The sequence below is a fragment of the Grus americana genome, chromosome 4 (assembly GCF_028858705.1).
Source record: "Grus americana isolate bGruAme1 chromosome 4, bGruAme1.mat, whole genome shotgun sequence".
Taxonomy (NCBI): Eukaryota; Metazoa; Chordata; class Aves; order Gruiformes; family Gruidae; genus Grus; species Grus americana.
Genome location: NC_072855.1, coordinates 13828370 through 13854367, shown reverse-complemented (window position 1 = coordinate 13854367; position 25998 = coordinate 13828370). Strand labels below are relative to the sequence as shown.

Sequence of the window (25998 nt, the reverse complement as noted above, 5' to 3'; positions counted from 1 at the left end):
CAAGCCTCTTCAGTGTCTCTTCAGAGCCTGCCTCCTTGTTAATCCAAGATATGCTCTCCTGCATTTTCTTGAAATAATTTTCTTGTAGTTCTGATTACATTTGCTTTTCATCTTATTTCAAGTCTCCTATTTAAAAAACTTTTATTATGTAATTATAGATGATTATTTATCTCTTCCTATTTTTATTTTAATTTAACTTCAGTGTGACAGAACTAGAAGTCAATCACAGCAATACCATTCTTTACTCCTGAGCAGCTCTTCAAGGCATGTTTTGTGCAAGAAGACATTACACAGGGTGAATAGTAACTCTTGTCACCTTTGAGCAATGACTTTGCTGAACACAGCAAAGCAGCAGCTTAGCTGATTGATTTTTAATGGTCCTTTTTACAGGTCTGTTAACTATATCCTTCAAAAACACCGACTTCTGCTGTGTTCAGTACTCACAAGGTTAAGTGTCCGAAGAGTTGGAATGGCAGCCCTGGCCTGCATGAGACTGTCCAGAAAGAAGAGCTTGCTTCAGGAACTGAGAGAGCAACATACCCTGCAGAAGGGATCCTCTCCCTGCCAAGATGAGGACCAGTGGCAGTTACAGAAGGCAGTGGTAGGTACAGTGTCCGGGTTTTTCTCCAGAGGTCTCATATGCTGTGATTTCTGGCATTAGAAGTAGCTGTAGAAGATCTCAAAAAATAAAAAAGTTGAAGTACCAAATAGAAAGGAAAATATTCTCTGTCAAAAATGCACCCACTGCTGGTGTAGGAGGTCCCTGAGTGTGCCTTTTGTAGTTTGGGCCGTCATTTTAAATTCCTCAATACTTTATCTACTAACTAGTTGTCCGTGATACATGTTATCATAGCAAGCTTATTTAGCTATTCATTTTATATGAAAATGCTAATTAAAGAAGGCATGGCAACATGTATAAAGGACTTCTACACATGTTACTGCTTCAGGGTAAAATAAATTACTACTAATTCTGCTAGGGATCATAACAGGCGCTTGAAAAGTTCTTACTTGAGCGTCAGAAGAAATACTTTCCTCCACCAGACCTAGCAAGTTCTTCTATACTGTCATCATTTTTCATTCTTTTTTCTTTCTCCTCTGTCCATGAGATGCTCAGCATCCATTCCCCTGACATCCTTCCAAATAATCTGGGTGCTGTAGGTCAAGGAGAGAAACTTTATTCCCACAGGTCACTTTCAAATCTGTCACTGTGGTTTTTAAGGTTAATCCACTAAGTGTTACTGATTATTTACTTATCAGCACTGGATATTTACCTAGAACAACACCAGATTTCAGATTTCAACCTCAGAGGACCCTCCTAGCAGGTGTCAGTGATAGCCCCTGCCTAACCCACTGCTGCTGCACATCAGGATTGAACCCATCCGACACTTTGCAGCTCTTTGCTCCATGCTGTCACTGTGTAATTAGCTGAGAGATAATATTATGCATCCCTCTAATTCTGATTTGCATAATCCAAACCCTAATTGTCCACTTGGAAGAGAAATAAGGAAATTCTATCTGCTGCCGTTTTCATATTTGATACTTCTATTGAAGTAGTTTCTGATAACTGTGAAATCTCAAAATCTCATTAACCTTCAGAAGAAATAAAATATAAAATAATAAAATACAAATGCATGTGACTGCATTCCTCTTGTTATGTGCTTTCCACTACTCCCTCTCACTGAGCTCCCACAGGGACGTTAATTGATACAATCACTGTGTTCCCTAATAAAAATGAGATGTCCCCAGGTTTTACTGTTCCTTTGGCCTCTCTCCATCACAGCCTCTTTCCAAGGCCAGCTAAAACCCATGTCACAAGGAAGTGCCTAAAAATACACGTAAAAGATCCTGGCTGCCAAAGAAGTAGGGCCTAGGTGTGGAATTGTGAAAAGTCAGAGAAAAAAGACTGTTATGAATAACCTCCGAAACTAGAACCAATGTATAAGGAGTTAAAGAAAAAGGTTAATTTACAGACACTCAACCAGAGTTTTAGACATGCCACGTTGTTTGAACTAAACTTAATTTGAGCTTATGCCAATTTTAGAGTGGTAGACAGTGTCACGTCTATCTGTTGATTTCATATAAAATGTAAAAAAACGGTAAAAAATCCTGCTTGGACATGATAACATGGCATTGGGTCTCTGAAAAAAAAAGAGAAATGGTTTAATGACATTCTGACTGTTTAAAAAAAAACATCAAAAACTTATATCTGAGCTATAAATAAAGATGTCAGAATAACCCAGCATTAATGGGGACATCATTATTTTTCACAGATGAATGTGGGCAGAGGGAGTTCTTACGCAAGCATAAGAAATGCTTGCATTTCTTATTTCCAAGAGGAAATCTAATAGGTACTGTCAAATCCTCCAGAATAATTTAATGTTATTTAGCCTTAAATGAGAATATTAATATAAGAGGGACATCAGCAACTTTTTCTCAGGTAGACCTCACAAACTGTACGAGTATTCCAGGTGCATGGCTGTATACTTGTCTTGTTCCTATGCACATTATCAAAGCATCCTCAGTTGCCCCTTACTGGACTCAGGATATTTGACCTAGATTGTTCATATATTTAATAGAAATAAGACCAAATTCAACAGTGCAGCATACAAAGATGGGAATACATCACTTGGAAATGACTAACAGGATGGGATGCACCAGTTATTGTATGTATCCTGACAGAGGCAATAGTTTTGTTGCAAAGACAACCGTGTTAAATGACTGCACATAAACTTCCACTGGAAATTAGATTGTTCTAAGTATTAAAACAGTAACATTCTGTATGGGTGTAGGACTTTCTTTTAAAGTGAAACTGACTAAGTTTGTTAATATATTTAAATGGCAGTGCTATCTTTTTGTCTGATTACCAGGAGTCCCACATTCTGGAAGAGGAGGAGAAGCTCGAGGAAGAAACGCAGCAAACCCATTTAGAATTTCACCAGCAGCTAGTCACAGAAATTAAAGAAGCTCTTCAGTTTCTCCAGCAGCACATGGAGCAGGTGATTGGGCGGACACTGCTGCAGCATGCCCGACGGGAAGCTGGAAAAAAGAGTTTAGATGATGGACAGGACTTCAAGGTATAGAAATGTTCAATACTGGTTTTCCAAACAAAATGAGTGCTACTTTGCTAAAATGGAAGGCAATTTCATTTACGCATTACCCTATGCCTAGAAGTATCAGCAGGAGACCATTATAACCTGCATTAAAACTGAAGATATCTCGCAAAGTATTTACAAACTAACACTATTTAGAAGTACAATATTTTCTAGTAACTTGCTAGAGCAGCCAAAACAGGTTTTATTAAGCCAAACCCTGGAATGTAAAAAAAAAAATGAGAGAGTTCTTGATGACAGAGAATTACAAAAATGAGGAAGAAATGGAGATGGTTATCTATTAAGGTCTTATGGTTAATTAATAGTATTTGTATATTAATAGCTTAAAATTAATTCATAGATAAATAATTAAATAAAAATAAAACTTGCTTCATAGGTTAATAAAATTGTTCCAAAGTAAATATGTGGATTTTCTGTATAATGGAAAATTGTAGTGGAGCTACGCTTACATTGATTTACTTTGCTGGCAGTCGGGTTGTCCGGTAAAATAGGCCATAGAGATTGAACAAATAGGGGAATGGCCCCTTCCCAGGTGGAGGTGAGGCACATTAGAAAGATTTTACTGTAATTTTTAATGTTTCAAAGTTCCATGGAGGAATAGAAATACCTGTTTTCCAGCGTCTTAGTCTGCCACATTTTTAAAACACAAAATTCACAATTTTGTGTGCACATGCAAAATTAGATTGAGTCTTCAGTTTTAGACAGATCAAAACACTTCAGTTTTTGACTTCGAAAATTAATAGTGACTTGTACTGTGTAATACAGGAGAGACTGGTGGAAGCTGCTGTAGAAAGTGTGTATGGGACCAGCAATAATATCAATAGACTGGTGCAAAACTACTATCAGCAGTTAGGAAAAATCACAGAGGGCTATGAGACGAAAAAGCTTCAACAATTTAAATCCTTACAAGGTATGTATGATATTGACAAATATAAGATAATTCTGGTTTTTTAACAGATAAATTAATTTTCTTATAACTGCAAAGATTGCTTTCAAAGATAACAAAAATCTGTTATTTAAAGTAAGCAGCAAAGCAAAATTAATGTGTAGGTCCATTTCCATATTTGAAGGAGAAGTGGTAGAACTGTAATTATTAATAATTACTTGAATTACAGTCATAGATGCAGGACCCTGGTGCTCAAAGTTTGGTACAGACGCACACAGAACAATGACCCAGTGTTGGAGATTGTAGTTTAACCACGAACGCGGTTCACCAAGCTAAGATCAGAGATACCACCCTAGTCACAACCACCAGCAGTTGATTTTCTGGTGCACCTCAACACAAGCAGAAAAACTTAAAAAGCAAAGAGTTGTACAAGTATTAAGTTGTACAGCCAGCGTCTACCGTAAGCATTGTTCAACTCTGCATATTAATATATGCAAAGAAAATGAATCAATTACAAATATTCATAGGGTGAGAGAGAGGGTATATGACAGGCACCTACAAGCTGAATCTTTTCTCGAGAAGGGAGGAGATTGGAATCCCCACTCCCATGTTAGAAAACACAAACATCATTAGCAGACAGTCTGCTTCCTCTGAGGCGACTGCCCTCAGCTTTGGGGCGTAGATTCATATATTCATTCCTTTTTTTGCCTCAGTGAAATGCTGTCTCTGAAGTTGAGGAAATGCAGTATAGGAGATGCCAAAAAAAGCCCAGCACGGCCATTCTGAAACACTGTGTGAGCTACCGCATTGTTTCTTAGCTGTCAACCATGACCATCTTACAGGTTGTGAAACTGTTAAAAGGTTTATGAACTGCTGGATCTCACACAAATACAGGCAGTTTCCCCTGGAATTATTTTTAATTGCTCAGTTCCTTCTGGACAGGAGAACAAAAGCAAACTATGATTATTGATGTCTTTGTAAACACCCTCCCCTCCCCTGGGTGAAGGCTGTTGGCATTTAATGAAGTTAGCAAGTTAGCAAAACAACGTCATCAGAGGCTAAGTATTTGAGACACATGGAATGGATTTTTTTCCTAAAAATAGAGTTAGCAATTTTAAATAGAAATTATTCTTTAACCACAGAAGAGAGTTTTTGAAGAGGAACAGACATGTCTTCTCAAGGCTGGGATCCAGACATGTCTTGGTAGGAAGGATTTGTGAGACCCAGGAGGAGCTAGATATGCTCACTGGTTATAAAACAGAACCAATCTGTTCTGCACTGCCCTGTTGTGAACCTCGAAGACTTTAATATTGGGAGCTGAAGTGCTACGGTTAGGTAAAATTGGGGTGGGGTGTGGCATCTGTATTTTAGGCATTGGCAGCTAGCAAGGCAGTCAGTTACTTAAATTCTCACAAAGTCCCTCTAAGGACTTCTTTTCCCCTGATTGAGCTAACTACAGAGTCTAAAAATCCCTTTAATTTGAGTTCCTTTAAGCAGGAATTAAAACTGAAGCCTGTTCCAGAATGCTCCTCTGATCGGAGCTGAGATGGATGTCAGTACACACGTGACTGTTCTGCTTCATTAGTGCTTTGATATTGCTCTCAACTGGTCTCGCAATTAGATTGCGGGACCTAGAATACCAGTCACTGGAACCACAGACAGTCTTCTGGTAACTGCTCATTTCTTCTCCTAGAGTTTGTGTGGATATATTATTGTTTCAGTGTATTGGTCTTCCATGAACTACAAGAAAGAAAATTACATGTTTAAGCAGGGCACATTTTCTTTTTAACTGAAGAAAAAGAAAATCCTGCTGCAATGTAAGCCTACAGGCATGAGGGAGGATGAGTCTATTTACGTTGGTAATAAAAGCAGGAGTGTGTTAGATTTGGGTGGCCAGAGAGAAACCCAGCTGAAATTCACAGATCAAATTAATTGCTACAGTGAAAAAATATTGCAAACCTACCTGTCCATGCTGCAGCCGGGCTGAGATTTTCAGTATCAACAGATAACTACTTCCCCTTTGTTGGTGTTTTTTACATTAGGAGTGAGCACTACTGTCTAACAAGGGACTTCAATGCTTTAGTACACGTAAGTCCTTCTTTAACCTAAGTCCAAATTTGTGATGCAGAACCCCACTCCTTTCTCATTTCAGCTGAAGTGCCCCAGAAGCACTTTAATTTCTCTCTGTGATTCTTAACAGCCTGAAGCTGTGCTCTGAGCCACAGCCAGGACACCCTAAGCCCTGCTAGCCAGCTGACTACTTTCCATCCAAGCTCAGCCAGGAGGCAGAACATCCATATTTCTTCCTTTTCAGAAGGGGCTGATCTGTTAGGTGTTCTCCAGGCATGTTTACTGCACTGAGAGTGTGATCCTCCTCACCAAATACTCTCATAACTTCTCTCTTTAGAACACAAGAAGGAAAAAACCATGTTGGCATCAGAGCCACCTACTATGTGATAGCCCTGGGGTTAGAATGGCAACACAGGAAATTTCTTATGTACTTCATTCAGTGACAGCTAAATGGGACTAAGGAGCATAATGCCGGGCTTCTCTCTCCAGTGACTGGGCTTAATGTCAGGCTAGAGGATTTTTCTTCTTTGGGCATCCTTTGGCCTAGTAAATCTGAATTTACAGTCTGTCTGGCACAGCCACAGGGAAAAAGGTGGAGAGCACCTCCTCTCTGCCAGCCCAGCCCAGCCCAGCCCAGCCCAGCCTCGAGTACAGCCAGGAACTGCTCCCCAGTGGTGCCGTTGGTAGGAGAGGTGCCTGTCAGCCTCTCCAAGTGTTCAGAAAAGGTTAGATGCTCCCCAAATGAATGTTATGTACCCTAATCTGTTACATACCCATCCATCTCCCTCCTTCTGTGTTTTATTTAAAAGCAGTGGCGCAAGGAAACCAGTCCTATCTGTCAGACATGCCCCAAGCCTTGCTGCCAGGCAGGACTTCAGGGGCAAGAGTGAGGAGCCTGGTCAGCAGATAAACGCCACGTTACTCACGGAGTATGAGCATACAAAAAAGTACCCAGAATACTTTGCCATCAAGTGAGGGGATGTCCAGTGAAGTTAGGCATTCCCAGGACTAAGTGGCCTCTAAGCAGAGGTCTTCTTTATATTGCATTTTTTGCTTAGGTATTAGAGTTCTTGCTTAAGGCATCAAGATCTTTTCATAAAATTTCTACTTTGAATTCCATGTTAATCAGTTAGCCTATGGGAGAAGTAGGAATTCAGTGACTTTACCATCCTAACTAAATGATATACAAACTATTGTCTGTGCAACAGATCACAGTGGCAGAGCAAGAGTGTGTAAGAAGTACTTGATATCCCTATGGAGCAGTGACTTTGGAAAGACTACCTAGAACAGGGATTAATTTGTGCTGTTGTAAAACATAAATTGTAAGGTTGCCACAAGTCGGAGTTTGTAATTTTGAGCAGAAGATGTTACAAAAGCATTATTTCAGCAGAAAGAAGTGAAAGGAACAGACTTAGGAAGAAACAAGAGAATGAGCTGGCATTGAAAGAAAAACAGACCAAAGGCCTCCTGAATGTGTCATCCACAGTCCATCAAAGGTAAGAGCAGGCAGCAGCACTGCTGACTCTATTTAAATGTTGTGAGTGTTTGCAGATCTACATAAATGTCTAGATGAATAAATGTCTTGGTTTTGCATCTTATATTTGTCTTTGATGGAAAAGAAATATCTGTTGCCAAATTACATCTACCCTTTGATCTCAGAGAATTACTTTTTTATTAAATAAACTTTTTGATGCTCATTAATTACAGACTGAAGAACTATACATAGACAGTTTGAAAAGAGAGAATGAAAAACAATGCCAAAACATATGCCAAATTTTAAAAGAAATTTAACATACGTGTAGGATGGAAACTGATGCTGTCTAATTCATTACGTTCCATCTTTTCTGCTTTGAACATCAAAAGTGTTTGTTAGTTTGCTGTTGAGTAAACATGTACCATAATGAAGAGAAAATGTTTGAAACATAAATAACACTCAAAATGGCAAGAAGTGAGTGCCTTGGACAATCAAGATTACTTGCACTAAATTTAGAGTGGAATCCCTGAAATGTTAATTAAATAAAAATCATATTTAATTCATTACTGATTTTATGAAACTTACGGTCCAGACAAAAAGCACTGAAATTCCAAAGGAATAAGTTGTCATAAAAAGCTGTATGACTTGGCATGCCCATGATACATTTTTGTAATCATTTTATTTCTTTACTCTTGGTTTATTATCCAGAACAACACAGCATCCGCAATTTTGACATTGTAAAGAGGTTAATTCTTTTTTTAGACATTCTGTTACTTCTAAATTGAAAGAAATCATTGCCCACTTTCTGGTTTTTGTCCTTGTTTGAATTAGTATAGAAATGGATTCATGTAAAAAAGCACTTCATAAAAGATCTGTTAGTTATTCATTGTTAAGTTTATGATTTATTCTAATATATAAATTCACTTCTAGCTGTTATCTCAGTTTTTTCTCCTATAATGTATTTTAATGTCTTAAAATAAAATACAATCATATTGGCCTTCATGCAGGCAGAAATATGGTATTCAAGAATCTAACTATTCAGTATCTAAGCTGATCTCATAACCATTTGTAATCGAACCCATTTTCTTATTGTCATTATGATTTCTTTTACAGTCAAATCCCTAGCCTGTGTAAATTAATGACAACATTTCCATTAATTTGTCTAACTCCTATTAAACTCAACACAGATTGATTTCCTTTTGCCTGTGGTGCAAGGTTATGAGTGTGAGTTCAAAAGGCAAATTTTGAAAGCTAACCTTCTGTAAGCATTGACCATTACACTAGCAACTTCATTACGTGTAGATGTCAGAAACAATTTGTGTTATCTCCTTCCCTGAGGAATGTGATGGGTGATTGACAGTGTTGCTTCAAGGTAGATGAGGCAAGAGAACAGAAGAAATACAAATTCGGCAAAGTTGCAGCCATTCAGGTTCTACTGTATTAATCTTTAACCAGCAAAATAAAACAAGCGAAGAATATAGTTGTCAGTGTTCCCAATTGCCAAGTTTTGAATTACCATGTTTCTGGCTCAGTCTCAACCTGGTAATAAAGAGCCTGAATGAAATGCCTGATTCTTAATCCCTTACCCTCACACCTGATCCTCTAACAGCTTGTCTTTTTGGCAAGCAGACAGTAAAGCTGACTTTAGAAAAGTACAGTGGTTTTGAAAGCAGAGTTCAACATTAGAGCTGAACTCCAGGTCCCAAAGTTCAGGCATGGACAACCCAAACTCCTTCTGCAATTCCTACCTCTGAAAGGAGCTTGTATTCTGTGCAGAACCAAAGCAGGTTATTAAAATAAGTAAATCTAACTGAAAAGGTGCCACAAAATTGTTTGTCTTAGGAAAAGCTGGATGGGCTGATACTGTTAATGAGTCTTTCTCTCTACAAAATCTTCAAAATACTCTCTGCCAGGATTGTATTCCTCCCTTGATCGGAACATTAGTACTTTTAAATTTCCCTTTACCAGGATGGTACTACAGCAAAAGAAGGTTTTGTCTCAGTTTGAACTGCAGCAGCAAATTCGTCTGGAGTCTCTGAAACAAAAGCTGCTGGGATTGCATCACCTAGAAACTGAGTTGGAGAATCAGCTAAAGGTAAATCAGGGTAAAACGACTCAGGGATCTGAAACAGTCCATGGCAAAACATCAGCCAGGTTGTAAGGGTCTCTTTGCTGTCCCAGTTGAAATCAGTGCTGAGATTCACCACTGTCTTCACCACTGAAGCTATGACTCACAACCCAGTAACACATGCAGACAGTTAACAATTAGAAACTATTTCCTACAAAGAGAACCGGGAACTTGGAGAAGGCATTATAGTCTCTATCTTGCTTTATGACAGTTCTGTATTGTGTCTGTTGCAAGCACAGACTCATTTTTTGGTTATTTGAACATCTCTACCTAATCAGATGGAGATTACTCAGCCTCCCTACTAGTGTGCTTGAGTTCACGGCCACGACAAGGGGGAGCAGGCCCAAACGCAGTGTAGACATGACCAGCCAGGTTTCATGTCAGATGTCCTGCTCCTCATTACACGCATGCTCTCAGCCTGTTTGTGTGGAGTGCTGTTAACAAGAAGCTAGAGTTAACTTCTCCTCGCTGAATCTCTTCAGTAAGAAACACATTGCTGATGCTAGCCATATTGTTTCCTGTGTTTCTGCAATGACATATGCCTTTTTTGTCATGCCACATGTAGACTAACATAACGCAGAATCAAGCTGTGTTGTGTTAACTGATTTCTGGTTTAACCTTGTGCAGGAAGCAGAGCGGGACTTTGTGAGTGAGTTGGCTGCACTGGCCCGAGTTCCAGTGGCAGTGAAGAAAAAGCCTTCAAAAAGGAACAAGCCAACAGGTTGGTACAACCCTGGATTGTTTTAAAAAACACATCATCCCACATATCAGTGTGTATTTTGCCATATCACACAATGGAGTTTTAGGAGAGATTTTTTTTATCAGTGCCATTTCCCTAATTGGGATATAGAAAAGTAAGGCGACCTTACCAAGGTCACTCAGCTCGCCAGTAGCAGAGCTACAAATAACTGTCACTGTTCCTCACTCCAGAGCAGTCCTTTAGCCAATAAATCGCATTGTGTCCACTGAGGTGAGGCTTTGCCTTGCTCAAACCAGAATTGTATTTCATGTCTTTAAAAAGGACTCTGTTCACCTTGATCACTAAGTCTTTGGGGAGGACAGCAGAACTGAATCACACAGTTTTGATTCTCCTGGTAGAATGGAATAATTGGCCTTCCCACGCACATGCTCAGAAGTAAAATCTTACTGAATCAGGAAATTGGAAATATTTATATGAATTTACTGCAGTTTTAACAAATTAGACTAGTTCAATATTCAAGAGATACTTAAGGACAAATTGTCAGAATAGCAGTTGTGTTCCCTGATCTGTATTTGGAGTGGAGCATGCAAATTCTCATTCTTGAGCCATGCAATTCTGCTGTCATTAGCAGAATGAAACATTTGGCATTACATTTGAAAGATGCTTAAAGGTGAGACAGGTGCCTGAACGTGAAAAAGGGAAGGGAAAAGCAGCTCGCTCCCCTGGACAATTTTGAAGTCTCTCTCCTCAGCTGGTTGTTTCCCAAGCATGCAGAGCTGTTTGTCCTGGTATGCACCATGACCCCAGGGACATATGTGGAAGCTTAGCTCAGAGCCCTAAAACTAGTGACTTTTTAACATCAGGTTGTTCTGATTCAAGTCACATAAAATTATGAAGTGACTTTTCTTCTCTTTGCTGGTAGTAAAAAGCCATTTTCAGTTACTTGCCACAAAAACATATAATACGGCTTTCAACTGTTGCACCTCATGGAAACTTACTTCAGTGTTCAGCAAGTATGGAAGTTCAGCATCTGCTCTGTGAGAACTAACCAGTAGTAAAAAGCCAATATTCTAGACTAATGTAAAGTGGAATAATTTCCTTGGAATAACAATGTATATGTGTGAAGTGTTATAGTATATTTTTTTTGCTTTAGTTTAATCAAAACCAAACAGGCTCTACTATCTGTGATTCTCTCTTTTTTTTTTTTTTTTAACCCACATGTTTGGCAATTCAGGGGAAAAAACAAACTCAAAAATAAAGGCCTTTCAGTCCCCAGAATCGGATGACAAAGATAATTTGCATGAAAATATTCAAGAGCCCCCTGGACTGACTTCTGGCTTATGCAGGTACAGTAGAGGCTTAAAAAAAAAGGGCATGTGAAAAACTATTTATAAAAAGCAGTACAAAATCTACTTCATAAACAGGTATGTTAATCAAACCCAAAATGTAACACCAACACTAGCTGACCTTCTTCCTTAATACTTTTTTCTCACATGTATTTAACATTTTTTTTCCCCATATTCTTTTTTAAATTTAGGAAAATCATCTGAGTTTGCTTGTCTATGCTGTTATGTATTTTATAAATAATTTTGATTTTAGGTAGAGAAATACTGTTTCCAAATTTCCTTTAATTAGGTTTTTTTAAAACCTGAGTCGCAGACAGCATAAATCAGCACAGACAAGTGAATCCAATGGAACTAGGCTGACATGTAGCAACCAAAATATGGTCTGTGGTATTTAGGCTTTCAACTTCCACCTTTATTTCAGGAACAAAGGCAAGCGCCAGTCTTTGGCTGATGAGAGTAGCAGCTCTAACAATTATTTTCTTGATAGATGTTTCAGTTGGCTTATGCTGGGGTGCTAACTAGAGGAGAAGAAATGGCTGCAAACCTGAAAGATGCCAGCTGATTACTACGGGCAGATCAAACCAGCCAGCTGGTCGCTGGGGCTTGATATATTGAGCAGAGAAAATCCTGTTGACAGGCAAAGCAAACAGTTGGTTCTCAGGAGCCACAGGCCTTTGGGGAAAAGTATTTATCCCCTGAGTGACCTCAGCCTGGGACTGACTTCAGGAGATGGCTCCTTTCCCTGATGGCATCAGCCCTTTTCACACACTCCTTTCCCACAGCCAACAAGGGATACGTGCGTAGGGAACAGGGACCCAACAAAGGAACGTTTATCTTTATGCAACTTTCTTTTGGCAGCCTCAACAGGGGCAGCTGAAACCAGCGAGTGCAGAAGTTATAATTGTATAGCAAGCACCTTTTTTCTCTTATCAAAATTAATTTAGTTTAAGAGAGAATTGTAGCATTTGAAAAACTCTGTCAACAATTTTGTTTTATTTTTCTTGTTAATTTCTTTCAGGGAGAGGTTACACAGTTCACATGAAGGGGAGACTGAACCGAGGAAAAACTCAAAAGATGCTAAAAAACAGAGGCAACAGGTAGTAAAAGCATCTATATGAGCTGTCTGAACACAGAGTACCAAAGCATTCTTCTGGGGAATCTCAGCAGCTATAAATACTTGCTGGGCTGCTTTACTGGGGAACAACGAAGAACATCAATAATAACCAAGAAATCTTTAGCTACAGACCAAGAATCAATTCCGACTTTCTTTAGCTGTTAATAAAACATTCCCACTTGGTTTTGGTAAGGAGGAACAAGTAAGTCTTTAATATAAGCTCTTCCAGATCGCTTGGGGAATGTGGAGGGGAGATAGTTTTAGATCAGGGATATACCTGAGCAAAGTACACTTGTAGGAGAAGAGATACACACTAGGCTGGTTGCCCAGGTCGGTGTATCTCAGTAAGGTTTTATTACAACAGTGATGCCCCATCTGCTTTTGAGCCCTAAATGTGGTAGATTGGGTCTTAATACTTTGTGATTTCTGCTTTGGACTAACAAAAATAGATAGAAATGTAAAGAATATGTAAACAGACTTCAGACGGTATTGCTGCGTCAAAAGATTACATTTGGTCTCTCTTTTGTTATATTTTAGTGCTTCCAAGGCTATGTATGCTTTTTTAAAGTTGTACAAAGATTGTTATAAATGTATTTCTCTGCATTTGTCTCGGATATCAAATTAGTATTTTTAGGAAGAATGAGACAAAAACGATTTACTGTTTTGTTGGTTTTTTTTTTAACTTCAGTTTCTACTCTCCTTCCTTAAGTACACTCTTTTGTTCCCAACATACTTTGTTCTGCTCATTACGTTTCTTATGGGAATTCTTCTTGTTATGCAAAGCAGCTAGTTCATACCGCCTGTACAGAGCACCTGTAGTGTGCAACAAATTGCCCCACTTAAGCAATCTTACAGCTTTCACGAAATGAAAATTTTCGGTCTTTTTAAAATGCACATAGGTTTTGCTAACCCGAGCGGGTCTCTGATCACCCGAGCCGGGTCTCTCCTCACCGAGCGGACCCCCCCCCGGGATGCGCTGGGACTCCTTCGGCTGGGCAGGGCTGAAACGGCTTTTTCTCTCCCTTAGAAAACGTGGAAAGGTTCAGATTATCCCAAAAGCAGGGCAGCAGTGCCCTCTCCCGGGCAGCTAGCGGGGTTTTCATCCCCTGGCTGGTGGAGGTGACGGGCAGGGAGCACCGGGAAGGAGCCGGGGGCGGTGCGGGCTCTCGGCGGGACCCCCGCGAGTCCCCGCTGCCCCGGCCGGGGCGGGCACCTCCCTGCCCGTCGTGCCTGCGCTGGAGCTTCTCCAGGCAGGCGCTTCTTCTCTTCTCCCACACAGTCACATTAGCTTCCTGGCAAAACACTCGCTGCTCCTGGCCCTGTTAGCAACTTCTCGGTCCCCTTGAGTCGTTCCATGGATTCGCTGTCGGCATGTGCAGGTTTCATGGCACTTAACGTCAACTCCCTGTCAGTGATGCAGATATTGAACAAGAAGTTTTATTAGAGCAAGAAACAAGTGTAGCAAAGGCCAAGTTAAGCCGGCAACAATTGCTCTTCAGTTAATCACCGTTCAGCTTCTGTGTTGTATTGTTTTAACCATAGTGACAGTCAGTATCTGGATCCTGATGCTGAAGATCTCCTTCCCACTTCATGTCATAGTCATTACAGCGTGATTTTTTTTTTTTTTCCTACCTCTGGCCTCTCAGTTCAGTTTAAATCCACGTGACTGCTGATTTCAAAGACAACGCAAAACAGTACTGAGTGCGAGATTTTTTTCGTGATGCTGTGAAATACTTTATCACCAGCTGAACAGGTACAAGTTTTAGCATGCAGTTCCAATTACTCTTCATGAAGAAAAGATTCTTGCCAAGAAATGTGTGAATCACTGGAGCAGGTAATTCAGAGAGGATGCAGAATATACATCCCTGGAGAGTTTCAACCCTCAGTTGGACAAGGTCCTGATCAGCCTAACTTTGAACTTGACCCTGCTTTCAGTAGGAGACTGGACACCAGGTGATACCACTTCCAACCTAAATCTGTTGATTCCGTGATTCTAATATTCCTTCCTACTGATCTGTTACTGAAATGTTTGGGGGGGGGGTGTCATCTCCCCCCACCACCCTCCTTGTACCTTCCCTGTGTTTTAAGGGATGGTAGAAATAGCTTGCAAGCCAGGGATTGTGCCTAGAGTCCCTGGGAGATAAACTGCTAAGCAGTTTTGCCAGCTGAGAGCCATCTCCAGCACAGTGCATGTCAGGGGAAAATGGAGATATCTAGGTGCCAATCACAGCGCAAAACACTTGCTTTATAATGTAAATCTGTAAAGCACTCTCTCTTTATTCAGGAAGGGCTCACAAGGAGCTTTGATCATGCTTTACAGGTAGGTATCAAAACCACTTGCTGCAGAAACTGAGGGGAAAAAATACCATGCTTTTTTTTCTCCTTTCTTTAACATCAAGGGTAACAACTATTGCGACAGCTCATGGTTGTGTTCAACCTCATTCACAGTTTTATGACAAGGGTGTAGCTCAAAGAAATTCTGCGCATGGTGTTAAGAGTTGTTGAGTGCATTATTTATAATGAAAGAATCAAAATAGCCCGTCTCAATGGTCTCTGTTGTAGAAAAATGTGGAAAGCCTTGTCATGCAGAAGTCTTGCTAAAAGGCAGCCTGGACCACGCTGAAGGGTGTGCAACTTCGAAGACTTGTACTTAGGACCTTCAGGCTGGTGCCAGCTCCTGTGCAATATGGGCAGTTTCATTCCTGACATAAACAAGCACTCCTCAGTATGTCACATATAAAGGTCCTTTGATCAAGCCTGTGCACACCATAACCCAATACCAGGGCAAGCACCAGGTTAGTGCCTTCACTCGCTCCATCATGGCCTTTACAGCAGTCTTTGGGAGCCATTCTGACATCCAGAGATCTTTATGTACAACAGCTTTTTGGTCGTGTTTCTTCCATCTGAACAAATGCATCTTCCATGTGTTCAGCAGAGACTTAGTATGCAGCTGCCCAGCCTGCCCTGTGCTGTCTGGGAACTGCTTCTGTGCTGGGAGGGCTCCCAGTCTCAGCACCCTGGCAGCTGTGGCCACTGGTGTGCTACAGAGCATGAGGAGAGGGGACAAGGGTCTGGACACTGCCAGATGAAGACTTTCAGAAAGAAGCATTACAGTCACTGATGTACTTGCAGGTTGGCTTACTTGCAATTGTGAGGAAGAAGCTGCTAAGCTTAAAGCTTTTTCAAGCATGTATGACTGTAGCTGACTATACATTTAAAAACAGCATGTACATCTATCTCACTGTGCTAGAAAATTACAGAATATGCAATTGGCTGCAGGGTGGAGAAGCAGAGGTGACGTGCTGAGACCTAACTGCTTTACCCATATCACTGCAAATACTTCATGAGTTACATGATACTCAAAAAACCAGTATCTCAAACTCTGCATTTTTACTGTATTATAAGACTCTTCCGCACAATTTAACTGCATACACCTCACTCGTCACTGAAACATACCAGGAAAGCTTGTGCAAAGTTCACCAAAATTATGGTGGAAAACTATCCTCAAAACTGTTTGTTCAGATGACTGAGATTTAATACTGGCCAGGTCTACATGGCAAGAATTAGCTGGTGCCAAGTAGACTAGCTTGACAGTGATGGCAGGGTCAAAAGGAGGCACTTTGTCATCATGCCTTAAGCTGTGCAACTCCTTGCTCCAGGAAGCCATAAATGCCAAGAATTTATGTGGGTTTAAAAGCGCCTTGGCAAATATATTCATGGCAGAAAAATCCACTGACAGCTACAGAGCACAAAGATGCTGCTACTTCTCAAGACATTACAAGGCACTGGAAATGAGGAAAACAGAGGAATACTAGCATTATATGTTTGCTCATTTCTTCTGGCCTCCCCTAAGCTTATGTTGTTGGCTACTGGAACCCAGAGAACATGGTCATCTGACCTGGTCCTGTGTGGATTTTTCGTTCTTACGGATGAAGATCAGTGTATTGCTAAGAGAAACATTTAATGGCTGGGACAGCTGTCAGTTTTGGTAGTCTTAGCATCATAATGAACAGGCTTTTCTACAAACACTAACACTCAACTGTGTAACTGCATTGCTGTGTAGTAGACAAACTCAGGCAAGACAAACTGGTCCGAACTATCACCCAGGAAACAATCCATGGATCCAGCCTTCTCTTTCATGTCACTTGATTGACAAGATAGTCCTCAGACTGGTCATAGGGAACTAATTGTAAGGGGTGTGCCAATGGCAATAGGGAAGAGCCAGGTTTACACCATTAGGACTGTATCAGGTGATAAAAGGTCATAGCCCTGCTGCAAATTTTTAGAAGTGTTGTGGTTTAGGCCCAGCCGGTAGCTGGGTGCCACGCGGCCGCTCACTCACCCCTCCCCCAGCGGGATGGGAGAGGAGAAGTCTAACAAAAGGCTTGGGTCGAGATAAGGACAGGGGGAGATCACTCGCTAATTACCGTCAGGAGCAAAACAGACTGAATGTAGAGAGGAGATTCATCTAATTTATTACTAGGCAAAACAGAGTAGAGCAATGAGAAAATACAATCAAGTCTTAAAACACCTCCCCCCACCCCTCCCATCTTCTCGGGCCCAACTTCACTCCCGGCTTCAACCTCCTCCCCCCTCAGCGGCACAAGGGGGCAGGGAATGGGGGTTGCGGTCAGTTCAGCACACATTGTCTCTGCCACTTCTTTGTCCTCAGGGGGAGGACTCCTCTCAACATTCCCCTGCTCCAACATGGAGTCTCTCCCACGGGCTACAGTCCTTCACAAACCGCTCCAGCGTAGTCTCTCCCACAGGGTGCAGACCTTCAGGAGCAGACTGCTCCAGCGTGGGGTCTCTCCCACAGGGTGCAGACCTTCAGGAGCAGACTGCTCCAGCGTTGGGTCCCTCCCACAGGGTCACACGTCCTGCCGGCAAACCTGCCCTGGCGTGGGCTCCCCTCTTCACGGGTCTACCGGTCCGGCCCGGACTTGCTCCAGCGTGGGCTTCCCACGGGCCACAGCCTCCTTCAGGTGCCTCCACCTGCTCCAGCGTGGGGTCCTCCACGGGCTGCAGGTAGAATCTCTACACCCCCTCATCCTTCCTCCATGGGCTGCAGGGGACAGCCTGCCTCACCATGGTTTTCACCACGGGCTGCAGGGGGATTTTTGCTCTGGTGTCTGGAGCACCTCCTCCCCCTCCTTCCTCACTGACCTGGGTGTCTGCAGAGTTTCTTACATCTTCTCGCTCCTCTCTCTGGTTGCAAAAACTTCCTTTAACTCCTTTGTTTTCCTTCTTAAATATGTTATCACAGAGGCGCTGATTGGCTTGGCCTTGGCCAGGGGCGGATCCATCTTGGAGCCGGCTGGCATTGGCTCCATCAGACACAGGGGAAGCTTCTAGCAGCTTCTCACAGAAGCCACCCCTGTAGCCCCTCCCGCTACCAAAACCTTGCCACACAAAACCCAACACAAGAAGCCTGACAATTCAAAACGCATGAAAGCTTCGCACTGCTTGCTTCTTGTAGTCAGATAAGAACAGCTCCCCACCCACCAGTTCACAAATTGACCATCTCCCGGCTTGGTGCTCTTACAAGGCAGCTAACTCAAGTATAGTTTCCTGTTCTGCAGGTGTATTCAGGATCACCAGCTAATCCGCATTTTATTTACTGTTTTATTTTTTTAAGGCCAGGTTAGCGATGTAGGGGTATTGCTGTGAAATAGGCCTCCAGGTGGCAAGAGAAACGCCACGTACCTGGCTTGGTTTAAATCTCCGTGAGCATGGCATAGCACGTGCCAGCTCTCTGACAGTGTGTCACAGTAACCATCCAAGTGAGGCATCCTTCCCCTCACCTGGTGACCACCCAGTGAGGTACCTGTGCTCCAAAAAAAAAAAATGCTGCTTAAATCACATCCAGGTAGTATTGCATGTCCAGAGTGGAGAGGCCCAGGCACAGGACAGGCTCCACAGGCTCCCCACAGGCTGTGCCTCAGCAGTGGCATGGGAGCAGCAGTCAGGCTGTGGGGGCTGAGGAACATGATGGGCACGCTAGCCTATTTCTCCTCAGAGAAATCGTAGCGGAGCTACATTGACCTGACAAGCACAGCCTTGTTCGCATAAAAGCACTGAACCATCAAGTGCCTCACAAACATCCACACATGCATTTATTCACAGATGCTTCACAGGGAAAATAAATGCATGTTAACAACAGTGGATCTTGACTAGCTTGTAGGCAAAGGGTTCTTTGTTTTAGGATGTTGTTTAGTGTGTAGGAAAAGTGGAATCTGTGAATCTAGTTACACAATGATCATTTCTGTCACTTCAAGCATGACAAGCCTCATCATAGATCGAGTAGAAGTTTTACTCGGAGGTGAGCAACCATCGCTACTTGCACAAATACACGCAAGATCACTCAGGAAGTTGTAACCAGCCGTTCCAAAATTTTCACAGTCACATTTGCCGCATAGTTTCAGAAAGCAGCTTTATTTCCATTGTCAGGGTTAGATTACCAGACCTGTTGCTGGCTCTGTCAACACTCATGGGTTGGAACAGGACAGTGGACATGAAGACTTGGCATTTCAGGATTGCCCTACCTGCTAGGCTCTGGGTTATTCCAGGACAGGTTGTCCTCGGGCTTCTCGGGTCTACAGGGGAAGACGTATGAGGAGAGGCTGAAGTTCCTTGGTTCAGCCTAGAGAAGAGGAGACTGAAGGGAGACCTCATCGCGGCCTACAGCTTCCTCACGAGGGGGAGCGAAGGGGCAGGCGCTGATCTCCTCCCTCTGGTGACCAGTGATAGAACCTGAGGGAACAGAATGAAGCTGCGACAGGGGAGGTTTAGGTTGGATATCAGGAACAGGTTCTTCACTGAGGGTGGTCGGGCACTGGAACAGGCTCCCCGGGGAAGTGGCCACAGCACCGAGCTTGACTGAGTTCAAGTGTCTGGAAACCCTCTCAGTCATATGCTCTGATTCGGCTGGTCCTGTGTGGAGCCAGGAGTTGGACTCAATGATCCTTATGGGTCCCTTCCAACTCAGGGTATTCTATGATTCTCTTCTAGAATTATTTTACTTTGTATAAAAAACCTGAACCACCAAGCGAGCAAGTTATTTTACTTCATATAAAATACCTGAACTACTAAGGGAGCAAGCAAGCCTAGGGACGAGGGCACCTTCCAGGCAATAGGAAGCATGAATTTGAACTCTTAGCAGAAGTGGTTGTTCATGAAAAGCTGTTTTTGTCTTATTTGGGAGCAATCAATTCAGTTCACTTCAGGCTGAACTGCAGTGTTTCTTCACTGGTTCAGATGAAAGCAAAAGGAAAAGCTGGCTATTCAGCTCTGCTGCCAGGTTTTCAGACCAAGCTGACTGGAATGGAGTTTTCCAGGGTAGCAGTTCCTTTCCCGGGCAAGCTGGAGGTGACAGCATACTGGCTTCAGAATAAGATGACAGGCTTCAGGTAGGCTGCTTTCCAAAATTTCTATGTCGCATGTGCACCTGGCGTGCACCACATGCCCTGTGCCAACACAATTTATCGCTGTGTGGAAAGGATGGACCAGTGCTAAGTGGTCAAGCATCCCAGCTAGGTAAAACCATGCTACTGGCACCAAGCTGCTACAAGACTTTTCCTGGTGCAGCTTTGTAGTGTAGACAAGGGCAAAGTGGTAGAAGGCCAAGGGGAGGCATTTTGCTGACCTGCTTAATTGCATAGCACCCCACCCTCCACTGTAGCCCACTCTTCCCGCATCTACAACACAATCAGCCAAGTAACAAGTGATAGAAAGGGTTTCTTCACGTAGTTTGTGAAAGAAAGCACTTCCTTCACTCTTATAGAGAGAGAGAGAATTCAAGTCCACTTTCCTCACCTTACCTGCAGCATGTCTTGTTCATGCCGTGCCTAAACACTGTCCCAATTCAGGCAGCAGAGGAAACCAGTATTAAGTCAAATCTAGCTTAGGTCAAACTGGAGGACAGCATACTGGTTCTGTACTACAGATGAAGATAATGGCAATCAATTACCATTTCAAGCAAATCAGATGCAGTCTTGAAGGTCTTGGGAGAAAGATAATTTAGGTCTCATTTGGCCAAAACTGAGGCAGCTGCAATGTAAATGCTAAGTATATTTTTACTGTGAGCTCTATTTAAGACAGATTATGGCATGCTATAGTATGCATATGCAGACACCTATACATTTAACACCCCTTGTGATCTAAAGTGGTTCCTTCTTTCACATGACGTCAACCTAAAAGACAATTTCTCTTGAGTTTCTCCATTCTAAATTTTCAATAATCGAGCAACAGCACTGGAAAGCAGAGGAAGACGCTTACCCATCAATTCATTTTCTTTATTTCACAAGCTTTGAATTCAGAAATTGAACCACGACTAGTAGATCTTGATACGGTAGAGTAAGTAAAAATGCATGTGATTACAAAGGAAAAACTTTGTACAAAAAACTTTAAAAATCCGACGGCAACTTGGATTATCTGTCAGTACCAAAAATCTCATGCAGAAGCAGAGCACTACTGCCCAGGTGGAGAAATCCCTGCAGGGGTGGCAATGGCATTGGTATGTATAAATTATGGCTCTGTCTAAAATGGAAACAAGAAGGACACAGACTTGGAACAGAGCGAGTGGGAACAGACAGGCGCTACAGAGACCATTTGTCATTACGTGTCCCAGTGATTTTCTGTGTCTGAGAGAAGTGCTTCTTGGGTTTATAATAAATTAAAGATGAAACAGAAGCTGCTTATCCTACTCTACTGCATACTTTCAAGATGGCCATTTTCTTCCTTCATAAGTGTTTTTGGTGGTGTTTCTCAAATACGAACATTAATCTTGGCATTGTGTCTAGTCAATCGTTGGCAACATGTTCTAAAGGGACTCACTCACAGAATGCAACTTGCATAAATAACTCAGTAACATGCATTAACTACTCTAATACAGCGAAAGGGTGCAAAGGAACCATCATTCAGTTACGAGACGAAGCTAAAACCTGTAGTCACTAAAGGGGCAATGGAAGCACCATGCTTTAAGGTGACTATGGCATGAAAGCACAATTGTGAGGCAAGTAGTTCCAAGCAAACACACCACACTATTATCACCTCTTCCTATACAAAAAAAAGAAAGACATTTCGGTTTTTATTTCCATTAGTACCAAATAAAACTGTGGGTTCAATAACACAGATATTGAAGGGAACGGACATTATTCCCATGATCCTTCATCCTTGTGTTTCTGTCCATCATCATTTTTCAGCCAAGACTGGTAATATTAGAGCGACCACCAGGAGGTGCCACGATGCGGTGGCCGGTACGGCGCGGGTTATTGTCATCTATCTGAGCTCCTGCAGCAAGAGAAAATTAGGAAACAAAGCTATGAAAAGGAAAAAACCATCAGCGGCGAGATGTTACCTGGCTAGTTCCAGCTATGTGCCCCTCACATCACCATCGGCTCATTTCTCTTGCGCCAGACTCCTGACTGAAGCCCTAAACAGACCTTCAAGGCACATTTCTGTGCCTGGCTCCAGTTGTCTTCAATGAGAAGTGTAGGCTGAAATGTTTGGGATCAGATTGATGCTCACCCTACATGGGGAATTGTTCTGCACTGACTTGAAGAGCCCATGGAGGGATGACAGCCTACATACTGGGTTCCCTTTAGGAGATCAGATCCTGACAGAAAATATTACTGTTTTAAGTAGGAAAAAAACCACAAAAACATGTATGTGCACAGTGGATTTTTCAAACCTGTCTCACTGATTTATAATACCCGTTCCCATTGAGTCCATGGGTCAACAATACAGTAAATCTGATGTTAGTGCTCATAAATCCATGAGGCAATTAGCACTGAGCTGATGTAAACTCATACCCACTTCAAACTGCTTTTAAAAATGTTGAAAGGTTAAGCTTAAGGTGACAGCAAGCTTTCTGCCAGGCTAAATATTGTCTGACCACACTCAGCTTCCTAAAGGCAATGTAAGACTACCATAGAAGCGTAGGATCATTTTAAATGCTGTCGTAGTCTCTGGTTCTGCTGAATTTCCTAAGAACAGTAAACAGTAGTGTGTGTTTGCCTGATTCGGATCAAATTCGTACCACTAGATGCCTTGGTAGTGCCCAGATCCAGCAATGGACTGCGAAACCACAGCTTCAGATGCTTATGAAAATCCCACTTACTGGTTATTATTATTAGAGGTCAAATTTCTTTCTTTTTTTTTTTTTTTTTTTTGCTTTATATAGCTTTACTTATCTGTATGTGCTCACCATGGCCCCAGGTGTCCAGGCAAAAATATACTTCAACTCACTAGAAGGGTTTTTAAAATATTTGCTCTCCTTGGGCTTTCTTCCAGAAGTTTCATTTAGTTTCTAAAGACAGGATCTGGCAGGAAGGAAAACTCCACCATCGGCTCCCACAGGGAAAAAAATCCAATGACTTTCATAACATCATAAGGAGCCACTTATTTACCAGCTGGGCTGTAGACTTTTGAAGGGTAAGGATTTGACACACTTGTAATTATCTTCAAATGACAAGAATTATTTCCATCAACCCCAAAGGATCATTCTCCAGTCTGTTTCTTATGTACTGTGGAAAATGTTTTGGGAACCAAGAGCAAAGAGGACAAGAAACACTCTAATCTGTATATGAATAGCTTCTGCACATGGTTTGCTGATCACGTACAAGGACAGTTGAGGTTTCCATGTCTAGGAGGTTCTGGCGATACAGCGAGAAGGGAATCTGAGATGCCTGAGGCACATGGGTGGCCCCAGACCCAAGTCCCATCAGCTGTATATACCACCAAGGGGCCTCACTCACATCAACCAGAGACCTCAGGTAACTGTAATGGGCCAGGTAAACAATACCGAAAGACTGCATGCAGGAAAAAAAGTTAGATTGCGAACATTTTGAATATTTGGCAATTTGTAAAATATTCCTAGGGAAAGAATGTATAAAAACATATATATACATACATATAAGAAAGTATATGCATGTATGTGTGTATATATAATCTTTTCATATTTGATTAAAAAGATAATTATAATTGAAATTTATCACCAATAGTCCATAGTCATGGCTTTAAAACATTTCTGATGAGTCAGGCTGACTTACCTGATAAGCTAAAATTGGATTGATGGAGGTTTCTGATTGGCGGGGGCTGGTTTTTGGCAGGGGAGGATTTAGTTGAGGGTGCAGGAGTTGCATATTTTGGCGTAGCTGGGATTTCATACACAGGCCCATCGTACATTCCTCTGGACACTCCTTGCAGTCCTCCCACCTAGATCAAGAGGAGAATAAAAATCCAGACGCTGAATGCTCTGATAGGGCTCCCTAGTGATACTCCTCCCTACATGCAGAGACCACTGAGCACAGAGCTATAGTCTGCATTAGCTGAAGTAAAACCACCTCTGTATTCTCATCAAAGCTACAGTCTGCTTTATATAGAAAGGAAATTATAAAGCCTCCTCCCTCCATTTATATATATGTATATATAAATTACAAGACAGAGATCCTTACTAGGCATCCTTCACAGTCAATGGGGAAAAACGGGATTAAAAAGAACAGATCTGACCTAAGATCTTTATTTTAAGTACAATCGGTCACCATCGCCTCTTCTGTGTCCATTCAGAGGCTGTTCAGCAGGGTCGGTTCAGCTGCTGACTCCCACTCTGCTTGTTGGAAGACTGATACCCACTACACTGGTGGTAGCAATTTCACTCCTACCTGTATTCTCTCTGCTTCTCCTCTTCAAATATATCATTATCTTCATTAGAAGTCATTGAAAAGTGGTGGCAATTTTTAAACTAAAATTTCAAAGTTTTCCACTTCTTGTCAGGAACTAGAAAAGCAGTTATACCCTAGACTCTGGCATGGGACCCATCTTTCATTATTTGTCAATAGAGTATCTGTCATTTGAGCTCTGATTTCAGTTTGAGGTCTCTAGATTTTATCCTTGCACAGTTCCTATAAGGAATATGAGAAAAGACGATCATAACAGCCTCACTGGCCTTAAAAATCACAGAAATCTAGGAAACAATATTTTTTTTAAAAAGTTCCAATTTTCAGGAGGAGCCTGAAGCCATTGTACTGCAGAATCCAAAGCTCATCAAAAAGACCAGAAATCTGTGGCTTACCAGATTATTGTTTCAGAGCCATTTCCCCAACAGGTTAACAGTGAAATTCAAATACCGTATAGGAAGGACACTATTCACACGGGTTTGATCCAGCTCTTAGACAAATCCATGCCTTTTCCTTGGTTTTGGTGACAGGGCCATCGGGCTCAGAAGAACCACCGTCTTGCAGGCTGAGCCAAAACGAATGCCCAGAAGGGAGCAGCTGCCGACCACAGCCATGAATCCATCTCACAGGGATCCACAAAGGCAGGAATTTATACTGCCATCCCTCTGCCAGGGATAAATTTATGCTGCTATCCTGTGCCAGTTACAGCTTTGCAGCCTTTTGTTTGACATGTTTTTCCTGTATTCCTTTGTCATGCACTGACATATGCAAGTGGTGGCTGATATGACCATCAGTGGGTTTTTCTAAAGATTTCCAATCGATAAAATTTAATAGTGGGAAGAGAAATGCGGACGTGCATCTGCTCTCCCTTCCTCTTGGCAGGCAGCAGAGGGAGCTGCAAGAGCAAAAATATCAGTCCTTTTCTTGGTCCTTTGGCAGATCTTTCCCCAAGTGTCTAAAATCAAAGGTCCTTCCCAAAATCCAGGCCACCTGCAAGATGCAGGTTACTTAGCTCAGTTACTTTTGTGCATACACCTGGTATAAGACACCACTCTGATATTTGTTTTTAAAGTGTTGCTTTCACTACTGAAATTATATTTATATAATTAATATACAATTTTATATATTATTATATCACTATATTATAGATAATTATCAGATTATCACAATTAATTTATATAGCACTCCCATGCGCTAACCCTTGAGAGGCCAGTGTGAAGAGAAGGCCCATGTCATCAAGTGGGTAATGTAAAAAAAAGTGCAATACTGATTGGTATTTTGCAAAACTTTTGCAGATGCATTTGATATTTATAGTGCCTTTTCTTGTTAGAAGAGCAGACCTCCCACAGCTTGACAGAATTTGTATAACAAACGACGAAAGGTAAAAACTATCAACCTGCTCGTAGAGTTAATTTCAGCTGCCACCCCCGCAGGCTATGATATATGTTTGGTTGAAGAAAATATGGGGTTTAGTCAATTTGTCTTGTTACCT

At 41.8% G+C, this 25998-nt stretch overlaps 2 protein-coding genes across 6 annotated transcripts in view; one reads left to right on the top strand and one right to left on the bottom strand.

Moving 5' to 3' along the window:
- EVC (EvC ciliary complex subunit 1) overlaps window positions 1-13431 on the top strand; it is a 57122-nt gene extending 43691 nt beyond the window's left edge. For 3 of the 4 annotated variants that reach the window (XM_054823745.1, XM_054823743.1, XM_054823746.1), the window contains 8 exons: window positions 391-601; window positions 2868-3074; window positions 3876-4020; window positions 7454-7562; window positions 9509-9635; window positions 10296-10389; window positions 11603-11714; window positions 12733-13431. In XM_054823745.1, the coding sequence (XP_054679720.1) occupies window positions 391-601; window positions 2868-3074; window positions 3876-4020; window positions 7454-7562; window positions 9509-9635; window positions 10296-10389; window positions 11603-11714; window positions 12733-12832 (1105 nt within the window). In that variant the 3' untranslated portion in view covers window positions 12833-13431. The remainder of the gene's footprint in view (window positions 1-390; window positions 602-2867; window positions 3075-3875; window positions 4021-7453; window positions 7563-9508; window positions 9636-10295; window positions 10390-11602; window positions 11715-12732) is intronic. The other variant, XM_054823744.1, reaches the window with a different exon arrangement.
- A 7670-nt stretch (window positions 13432-21101) lies between these two features.
- Window positions 21102-25998, bottom strand: part of CRMP1 (collapsin response mediator protein 1) — a 51728-nt gene continuing 46831 nt past the window's right edge. For both annotated transcript variants that reach the window (XM_054825099.1, XM_054825100.1), the window contains exons 13-14: window positions 23880-24045; window positions 21102-22119 (exon numbers count right to left, since the gene is read on the bottom strand). In XM_054825099.1, coding sequence (XP_054681074.1) covers window positions 22028-22119; window positions 23880-24045 — 258 coding nt within the window. In that variant the 3' untranslated portion in view covers window positions 21102-22027. The remainder of the gene's footprint in view (window positions 22120-23879; window positions 24046-25998) is intronic.